Raw genomic sequence first — 10,053 nt, 5'->3', positions numbered from 1 at the left:
GGGCCTGTTTTTCTCTTCTGTGAGCTGTCTTGGGACACAGATTGTACAACCTGGACAGACAGGCTTCATGATGTTTGATTTCAGATGGGCCTGGCCCCTGAGGATAATGGTCTTAGCAGGCCTGGCCCTTCCACTTTTTCCTCTGCTAAAACAAGACCAGACCAGAAAACTCCAGGTCTAGGGCTGGCTCACAGGCCAACAGTGGCATCGTCAGTGACAGTAAGTGACTCAAGGGCCTGACACAGGCAACCATTGGTAGTCACACTCCTGGTGGTCCATATCTCTAAACATCTATTTGCACCCAAGCAGCTGGCAGAGCCTCGCTGCCCTGCCTGGACTCTCCCTACCCCCACATAGCTCAGGTTTGGCGTCCTTGGGGGGCAGGTATGAGTGCCAGCTCAGCCTGGCTTCTTTAGACCTCCCTAGTGAAAGATGGGCAAGTTCCATAAAAACAGAAACAACTGGAGCTGGACCCCTGGGGTCTCTAAGGCACAACTCATACTGGGCCCCATGGGGAGAGGGGCCATCCAGTTCTGCAGAGCCAGGACCCCCACTCACTGCCAGGATCAGCCCTGCCTACCTGTCCTACCTGGTGGCCACTGTAAAAGGAGTCTCGGAAGCCCAAGAAAGAGAAGAAAAGCATCCAGTGGCCATCTGAGATGCACACTGAGGCACAGAGTCAAACCCCAAAAAGCTCAATCTGGTGTTTTCCCGGTCCCCGTTCCCTCGCAATGGCTTTGACAGAGCCAAATTTGCTCCAGGAGCAGAGAGAACTATGGGTAAGCACCACCTTCACAGAGAAGCCAGACCAGCCTCAGGGAACCTTCTGGAGCTTCCATCCTGCTGCCTAAATCCCAGCAGACCAATAGAACTCTAATAGCCCTCCCCCCACCCTCCTGCCCACAAATTAAAAAAATTTTCAATCACATAATTATTATATTATTGTTATTATTATCATTAGTATTATTACTTGTAAACAGTCTTACTCAAGCTAAGGTTGAGAAAGCCATAAACCCGGTGTTTCCCACCCCCAGATTAAAAACCAGCCAGGGGCATCACAACCTGCCTCTTTTGCCCCCAGCGGCGGTCACCGTGGACTCCATTCTGAGCAGGTTGAGACTCTGTGCTCAGGTCATGGACCCTGGCTCCTGGGGCTGTCCCCATTCCCATGGCCACCACCCCATTCCTGAGCCGTGCCCGCTGCCGAAGCAGAGGGCCACACTCTTTCCCATCCAGCTTCTGCAGCCATCGTGAAGAAACCTAAAACATCTAAGACGCTACGGAGTCCACGTGAGTCGGGGGACCAGGCCTACTCAGCTCAAACCCAGGCCCCCTTGGTCCGAAGGCGTCTCCCTGGTGGGGGTGTCGGACTTGGCACCTTGGCTAAGGGGTGAAGGGCGGCTCAGATTTCTGACTCTCGCCTGTAGGGCCTCTGATCCAGGGCGCTGCTGCCCCCACCTCCCACCTGAGGTCTGTCAAAGTCATGCCTGGCCTGGGGGCTGCAGCCGTCCTGGTCTCCGTCCACCTCGTCCTCCTCATCCCGGCTCAGGAAGGCCAGCTCATTCTCGTAGCAGAAGGAGTTGGCACTGGGCAGCAGGAACTTGTTCTCCACCAGGTCCTTAGCGCTGCAGCGAGGCGTGGAGGGCACCTCATAGGTCTTGTGGAAGTGGGAGTAATCAATCTTGTACTGGTTCTTCTCCTCAAAGAGCACAGGCTCAAAGCGGTGGCCCCACAGGATCTCGTTGGCCAGGTAGGAACTGCGGGCCTGTGTGGTCATGGCTGTGGCTTCCACCATGCCCTCCAGGATGACCACAATCTCGAAGTCGTCCGTCTCCAGGTCCTGCCGGCTGATGCCGAAGAGCGGACTGGCCTCGTCGATCTCGTGTAGGATGGTGATGGGTGACACCAGGAAGATGCGGTCCAGGCCCTTGTCAAAGCCCACGTCGATGTCGATCTGGTCCAGGGGGATGTACTCTCCCTCCTCTGTGACTCGGGGTTTGATGAGCTGGGCCCTCACGTGGGCTTCCACGATGTGGCTCTTGCGCAGGTTCCCCACACGCCACATGAGACAGAGCTTGCCGTCACGCAGGGCCACCACGGCATTGTGACTAAAGAGAAGCGTCTGGGCCCGCTTCTTGGGCCTAGCCATCTTGGCCATGATGGCCCCGATCATGAAGGAGTCGATGATGCAGCCTACGATAGACTGTGCCACCACCATGAACACGGCCACTGGGCACTCCTCCGTCACACAGCGCAGCCCATAGCCGATGGTGGTCTGTGTCTCGATGGAGAAGAGGAAGGCTGCCATGAAGCCATGCACATGCATGACGCAGGGCGTGCGAGCTGCTCGGCCCTCGGCCGGCTCCAGGTCTCCATGGGCTACGGCGATGACCCAGAAGATGACACCGAAGAGCAGCCAGGAGGCGAGGAAGGCCAGCGAGAAGATGAGCAGCATGTAGCGCCAGCGGATGTCCACGCAGGTGGTGAACATGTCTGCCAGGTAGCGCTGCGACTTCTCGTCCATGTTGGCAAATTCGATGTTGCATTGGCCGTTCTTCTTGACGAATCGGTTCCGGCACCTGCGCCTCGTGTGCACCTTCCCGTTTCCGAAGCCGTTGGCTCCCGACATGGTGACCAGATGTAGCCCGTCCTCTTCGGATGACACGATGCTATAGGGGTTGGCCCGGCCAGCTGCGGTCATCCCGGGGGCAGGGGGGCCCTGGCTCACCCCCAGGCCAGCTCCAGGTGGGGCAGCACCTGCAACACAGAAGACAGGAGGGCTGGGAGACAGCATGTGTCACACTGATTCCCTTCTGCCCCTGGGCCCTCAGAAGTACCTGAGCATGAAGCTTCCATCCCACTGAGCCACTTCCAAACTCACCTTCTCTGCTGAGAGAATTGTCACCAGCCCTCCCGAGTTCATCAGAGTCTACAGCCCAAACCCCTGGATCATTCCTCAATCACTTGCACCCTCACACCTAAAACTACTTTCAGTCTCTAGCTCATACCTAACCCTGGTTACTGCCCTTTCAGTCCATAGTTCATTATCAGCCATCTTTTCTATTTTAATTTTCATTGTTTTTTCAGACAACTCCCAACTATGCTCAGAGCTGACTCCTGCTTCTAAGCTCAGAGATTACATGCTTAGGGGACTGTCTGAGGTGCTGGGGATAGAGCCTAGACCAGTTGTGTTCAAGGCAATCTCCCTATATGCTGTACTGTCTGATTCATTGTCACCCATCTTTGCCCGTATACTCATATCAGTCTTTCTGCTCCCGACCCACAGGAGCCTGTTGGTCTTTTTCTGCTCATCAGCACAGTCTGCAGGTATAGGAGGCACCAGATCTCACCTCCTGGCCTCTGCCCTACCCTGCCTTGGATATTCACCTCCTCCAGGCCGGCATCCAATGTCCCCAGAGCCCTTCACCCTATACCCTCAGTAGTGTGCAGCCCACCTAGGACCCCCAGCCACATTGGAAGTTCCAACTTCTACAAAAGCGACAATGAGCACAAGGCCTACTGCGTGCAGCTGCACCGCATCTCCTCGTACAGAGTTTGCAGTTTGCTCTCTGCTGTCTCATTTCCAGAGCCCAGAGCGGATCCTAGCCCTGAAGACACCCCCATGTGGCCCAACACCCCGTGACTGAGGCTCACACTCTGCCTTTATTCTGCCTACAGCCTCTCATCTAGGAGAAGAGAAGCACCCAGGGGCACTTACTGGCTGAGCTCAGCCATTTGCAGATCTAAGCAAAAGCAAGTGGAGAGCACTTGGGAGTGGCACAGTCCTCAGCCACTTGGGGAGGAGCACTGGCTAGCCTGTCATCTGCAGTTTGTGTGCCCCAGGAATCCCTGGCACACCCCACAGTGAGCACCCGAGGCCCGACGAGTCCTGGTCTCACAGTGGGGCACAATCATCCAGCCCCCCAGGACACAAGCAAGCAGTTGTCCCTCCTGCTGCCCTGCTGGCTCTGTGCTGCTGTGCTGTGACATGCCCATCTACAGAAGCCAAGCGGCTCTGGAGCCAGATGGCCTTTCCCAAGAAGGATGGCAGCCATGGGGTGGATGGGGTGCAAGGATACGGGTGCCCTGAGAGTGTGCAGACTTCCCATGGGGTCCTCAAGCCCCAGCCAGTCTCACTCTGAGGTCAGAGCCAGAAAGCTGGCATGCTGGGGAGCACCCATGGAAGATAGTCCAGGGAGCAGGAATATTGAGCATGTGCCAAATAAATGGGGCCATGCCCTCAGCTCTCCTCACCCAGAATCCCTCAGTATCCTCAGTTTAAAGACAAGGACATGGAAGCCAGAAACAGGATGGGATCAACTTGTGTTTCAGCATTGCTCTGTGAGACTTGGTGCAGTCAGAGCCTGAATGGGGACATGACCTTTGCCCTCTGCACATGACATCTGGGAGACAGATGACAAGGAAGCCCATTGGATCAAGCAGTCTCAAAACCTGCCCAGAGTTTGTTCTAGTCACCCATTGCTGAGTGCCTAGGGCTTGCAGTTCCAGGACACCTGGATACAGATTCTCCTGCTATACAGAGCAGCTTCTCAAACTCCCTGAAACTTCTCAAGACCCTGGCTACCCTCCCAAGAGCTGGCTAGCCTTCATCAGTAAATACTCTGAGTCATCCTTGCCACAGCCCAGAGGGAGCCACTTGAAAGATCTGTTACTCCACTCTCAGAACAGAGGCTCAGAGAGGTTTGGCAACAGTCTCAAAGCTACACAGCCCATTTTCAGGAGCGCTGACTTGAAGCCCTTCAATCCAATACAAGATCACCAGCTGTGGGTAGGTACCTCACACTGCTGTGCCTGTCCCCACAGTTAACCACCTCACCCTGGGTCTGAGGCCATAAAGATTGATGCTGCTTCTGCCTGGGCCAGGAAGCAGGGAGCCGGTGTTGACGGGGACCCCTGGGATTGTGCCTGGAAGGTGGCCCAGCCCCAGATTTCTGGGCCCTCTGGGGGGTGGTGGCCAGGGTTGGGGCACTCAGATGCCGCCGAGAGGTCACTGGCTGGAAAGGGGTGGATTTGTGTGACCTGAAGGCCTTCAGTGATGTCCAGCGGGTCATGGCTGCTCCACTGGTGCTCTGAGCAGCTAGAAGCCTGCAGGAACAGAATTGCAAGAATCAAAGGCCAGGAGAGCTGGGCCTGGTGCACTGTCCACATGCTGCACAGCCACATCCCCAGCAGCTTTCAAGCAGGCAGGGATGCGACAGTGGTTGATGGGTCTCTGACTGGGGACCATCTGGGATGTATCACACAGGTTCTTCCTTTGATGTACATAGTGTGAATGAAGACCACACTCATACCTACTCCCCCATTTCTCCAGCTGAAGCAGATTCCAGAAACCGAGGAATAGAAAAAGAAGTAGAGGAGGCCCCAGTATTGCCCTGTCCTCAGCCCCTTGTGCCTATGATCATGCTCTTTTTTCCCCCATGGCACTATGCTGCAGGTAAGGGGAGTCCTTCTTGGACACCTGGTGAATACAGTGCCACAGGGAAAGTTCAAGAAGAGGAACATCAGAGCCAGTGCCACAGACTAATCAATCACCGCAAGGACAGACACAGACAGACAGACACAGATACACAGACACACACAAAGATCACTGTGCTCTTCTGTCTCCAATGGTTCTACTTCGACTATTGACAGACAATTACCCTCAGGTGGGATTTGGGGCAGGGACAGATTAGTGTGGTCCCCATTTTTGGGGGAGGTGTGTGTGTGTGTGTGTGTGTGTGTGTGTGAGAGAGAGAGAGAGAGAGAGAGAGAGAGAGAGAGAGAGAGAGAGAGAGAGAGGAGAGATAGCTTGTGAGAGCTTGTGCTGAAAAAATGTTGAGAGAGCTTGTGCTAAAAAAACAAGCAAAGAGGTTATTTGATAGGAGGAAGATCCAAGACTAAAGCTCACCCCAGGGCACAGGCAACTCACAGCCTAAGAGAAGATCGGAGAGTGAGGCTCATGGCAGATGGAGAGTTTTCTGGGAGGAAAATAGGAGAGAGGCCTGGAGTTCCTCCCTGAGCTATAGGAGAGGACCAAGCTTAGAAAGAAAAGCAAGTGCAGAAGGCCTAGAGCAGTGGCAAGAACTGACCTGTGGGAGGTGGCAAAACCGCCCAAAGCCCCGCTTCCTGGAGCCCCTTCCCCACCAGCAACAGTGCAGCAGACAGAGACCAGACACTCAGCATGCTCTTAGTACTGCCCAGCCTACATGGAGAGCTTTTAGAGGTAGAAGCCACATGATCCAAGGGCGGGCCCCAAAAGTCACTGGGAGGTAGCTTTAATGGAGTAGGACACCCTCTCATCCAGTGCCCTGAGGCTCTAGGCACCTCTGGTTTCAATAACATCTGAGAGTAGACCAAGGTAAGGTTTGGGCTCATCCCAGCTGCACTGACCAAGCAGATTGATGGAGGGGCTTCAAATGGAGGATGTCCCTCTGTCAGGGGCCCAGGTCAATGGGATCCTACAGAGACAAGAGCCTAATATCAATATTTATTAAGCTCATGCTACTGTCAGGAGCTGTGCCAAGAGCTCAAACTAACTCATTTAATCCCTATGACATTATAATTATTATCGCCATTTTCCAATTGAGGAAACTGAACTTCAGAAAGACTGACTCATTGTTCAGAGTCAAACAGCCTTTACGGAGTTCCTACTGTGGGAAATGAAAGAATACTCATGCTCCCATCCTCCTCAGGCCCCAGGACAGGACACAGATTCCAGGTTCAGAACTGAATCCCATGTGTTGGTCCCAAATCTTAGCCCTCGGAAGCAGAGGGAAGACATATACACCGGAATCCCTGGTCATAACAGAATTCTGATCTTGCTTAGAAATCTAAATCAGGGCACTGAATAACCTCAATCTTATCCTACATGATCTAGTCATACTACTGAAAGAATTCTGAGTAATCATCTGTTCAAGGAAAGCCAGTAGAAGGCTTTTATACACCACTACCCATGTGTGTGCAGGAGGCAGATATCACTAATCCAACTACTTCTGCCTATGTCCATGGCAGACATCACTAATCCATCCCTGAACCTTCTCTTACTGATCCAGGCTCACTTTACTATTTTTCCTACTCCTGCCACTATCCATCAGGTTTAGCATGAGGACTTTAAAAACTAAATCTTTAACGTAGATAGAAAGACAGAGACTCACAGTGTGTGTGTTGTGGGGGGTGCCTTACTCAGCCACACAGAAGTGAGAGGCAGAACAGGGCCTGGATAAAGCAGGATAGGCCAACAATGACAAATATAATAATGCAAGATGCTGAAGGAGGAAAGGTGTTATATCAGGGTCCAGGAAGAGAGTTTGACCGAGGAGAGCCAAAAGTTGGCTTGAAAGAGAGCTGGGAGAGAGAGGAAGAGAGACAGCATTTTTCCAGTTGGAAGAGAAGACAATCACTAGGCTCAACTTCCTCTACCTGTGCTTAGGGCCTCTGCCTACACCATGATCTGTAAACATGATTACATCATGATTACACCATGATTACACCATGATCTGTAAACATCTAGGATTCACATAGTGCCAAGTCGATACTAGTGCTCAAAAGATCAGCAGAGGGGAGGGGCAAAAAAAAAGAATCAGCAGAGATAGGTACCAGGGAGAGGGGTTATTGGTACTCAACTCTCTCCAAGCCACTTCTGACCACTATCAAATCTTTAGCCTTAAGGCTCTTTCTGACAGCTAGAAGATGCTTTGCACACACTATGAGTAGTCAATGACAAGATACATCCTCTGTTCATATATTACAAGGAGCTCTCTGTTCCCCATAGGCATCCTCTGGGCAGTTGTCCCAGGGGTCACTCCAGTCATCCCTGCAGTTACTTTGCCTATAGCACACACCAAATAGTTTCCCTTCCTTCCTGGGATCACTTTCCTTATTTTTACCTAAGATTTCTTCTCACTAAGTAAACCCACAAAGGCCTCAAGTGTCCCTCTCCTCAGGGTCTTGAACCCAAGAATCCTTCCCAGTTGTCTGATTGATCTCCATGTGGCAAAGGCAACTTCTCCTCTCCTCCAAAACCTTCCTACTCCCTGTTATCCATCCAACTCCTCCCTTTTGTTTGGGTGTCTCCTGTCAGAAAACAACAACAGGAACAGGCTCCTTGACGAATTTTTTGACAACCCATGTGATGCAATCTCCAAATCACAGATCCCAAGAACGTGGTACATCTCCACTAAGCAACAACTCAACATCACCCCTTTCACAAAGCCCTTCTTGACTCTCCACAGACCTGGAATTTTCATGTTAGGTAGTATTTTCCACTTTGTGGAATCCACCTTGCCAATGATCCACTTCTAGCCTACCTCCAAGGCTTACAGAGGCTGATATAGGTCTATTAGAGAAGGGGGTGCCGAGGAAATTGCCTCTTAAGCAGATGAAAAAATACCGGAATGAGCAGCTTAAAGAGATGAATGAGGAATGAATGAACTAATATATAGACAGACTCATATCTGTATAGTTTAGCATACAGGTCACTAAGTGGGACTGACAGATGGGTAGATGTCTGAATTGCTGGGAGGATGAACCAATATATGGATGAATGGGTGGATAGAAGGTTGCATGAATGGGCAGGTGAGTGAATGAATACAAGGATGGAAAGATGGTGGATGAGTTGGATAGGTGGATGGATAGAACAGTGGTAAGACAGATGGGGATGTATGGGTAGAGATGAGTGAATAAAAAGCTGATGAGTAAACTGATACACAAGCAGATATTTTCATCTATTGAGTACATCTCTATGGTTGAAGAGGTGACTAGATGGATACTGCTCATTGACCTGAATCTTACCTTTTGAATCCTCTCTTCTAAGTAACTGTGCTGAGCAGGCAGTTGGCTGTCTTTAAGGTTGTCCTAGCAGCAGCTGCCATTTCCCAGGCGTCAACTGGAAAGGAACCCGTCGCAGGAAGGGCCTAAAGTGAACAGAGCAAAGCCAAATTATGGACAATGCTGTTCTCAACAGTGGAGTTCAAAATCCAGAAATTTCCATGTTGAAATCACACTTCTGCTTACTTCCCCTGGATGCTGTGAGGGGCAGAAGTGACCTCCAGATTCACCTCTGTTGCCTCAGAGTTTCACAGCATGTGGCTCTGCCCACAGCAATCTTTCAGAACCAGAGGAAGATGGAGCAGAATATATCCCAAGAGAAAATGACAGCAGATAGTTATCAGATATTTCAGACACTGTGGTAGGTCTTCTACAAACATCAACTCATGTAATCCACACCAATCCCACAAGGTTGGAATGACTGCTATTCCCATGCCAGAAAAGAAGAATAAGCAAGTTGTGGGAGTTTAAGCCCCTATTTTCAGCTCCTGGTCAGTATTCCAGGGCCCAGTCAAGGAACTCTAGAGAGATTGATTGATAGACGGATGGGTAGATGGATGGATGAAGGAAAGAATGGAAAGATAGATGGAAGGAGGAAAGAATGGGAGGGTGGAAGGATGTCTGGATAAACAGATGAAGAGGAGAAAGGAGAGAAGAGAAGAAGAGAAGAGGGAAAGATAAAGGGATGAGTAGATTATTATGAGAGTAGACAGCTGGTGTTGGGAGGGTGGATTATAACTGTGGCTGAGTAGATAGATAGGGGCAAATCAGAAACCTGAAAGAGACTTGCCTTGAGCATACATGCATCAAGTGTATCTAGGTAAACTTCTAGCCTCAGTTTTTCCATCTGTGAAAAAGACGCCCCGTTTTATTCCCTAGCAGTCCCTGAAGACCAGGATAGCATGTGGTAGAAAGGAAGTCTTCCCATTCCCTTTAGGTCACCTTTCCAACTTAAGAAGTCCTTCCCACTTCCGCCCACCAGACAAGAGACCTGAGCCTCTCATCCTTTCACAATCCGGAGCTGGCTGCATCCACAGCGACACTTGCTTTTCTGGATGGGATTAGAAGTATGGGTGAATCACCCCTGTAATATGAGCCTCCTAGGGTAGGCAACAGCACTGGCTTAAGAACACAGACCTGGGTTCAAAACTCAACACTGGTTTCACTCCTGTATGACAGTGGCCTGAGTCACTTCCTCTCTCTGGGTCTTGTTTTACTTTGAAAGGG

At 51.2% G+C, this 10,053-nt stretch overlaps 1 protein-coding gene across 1 annotated transcript in view; it reads right to left on the bottom strand.

The window, feature by feature from the left end:
- Window positions 1-931: 931 nt before the first annotated feature.
- KCNJ12 (potassium inwardly rectifying channel subfamily J member 12) overlaps window positions 932-10,053 on the bottom strand; it is a 39,591-nt gene continuing 30,469 nt past the window's right edge. Inside the window, exons 2-3 of the mRNA XM_049776903.1 lie at window positions 8,791-8,912; window positions 932-2,757 (exon numbers count right to left, since the gene is read on the bottom strand). Coding sequence (XP_049632860.1) covers window positions 1,403-2,701 — 1,299 coding nt within the window. The 5' untranslated portion in view covers window positions 2,702-2,757; window positions 8,791-8,912 and the 3' untranslated portion in view covers window positions 932-1,402. The remainder of the gene's footprint in view (window positions 2,758-8,790; window positions 8,913-10,053) is intronic.

This window comes from Suncus etruscus, chromosome 7 (assembly GCF_024139225.1).
Source record: "Suncus etruscus isolate mSunEtr1 chromosome 7, mSunEtr1.pri.cur, whole genome shotgun sequence".
Classification (NCBI taxonomy): domain Eukaryota; kingdom Metazoa; phylum Chordata; class Mammalia; order Eulipotyphla; family Soricidae; genus Suncus; species Suncus etruscus.
This window is presented reverse-complemented; position numbering and strand designations above follow the sequence as displayed.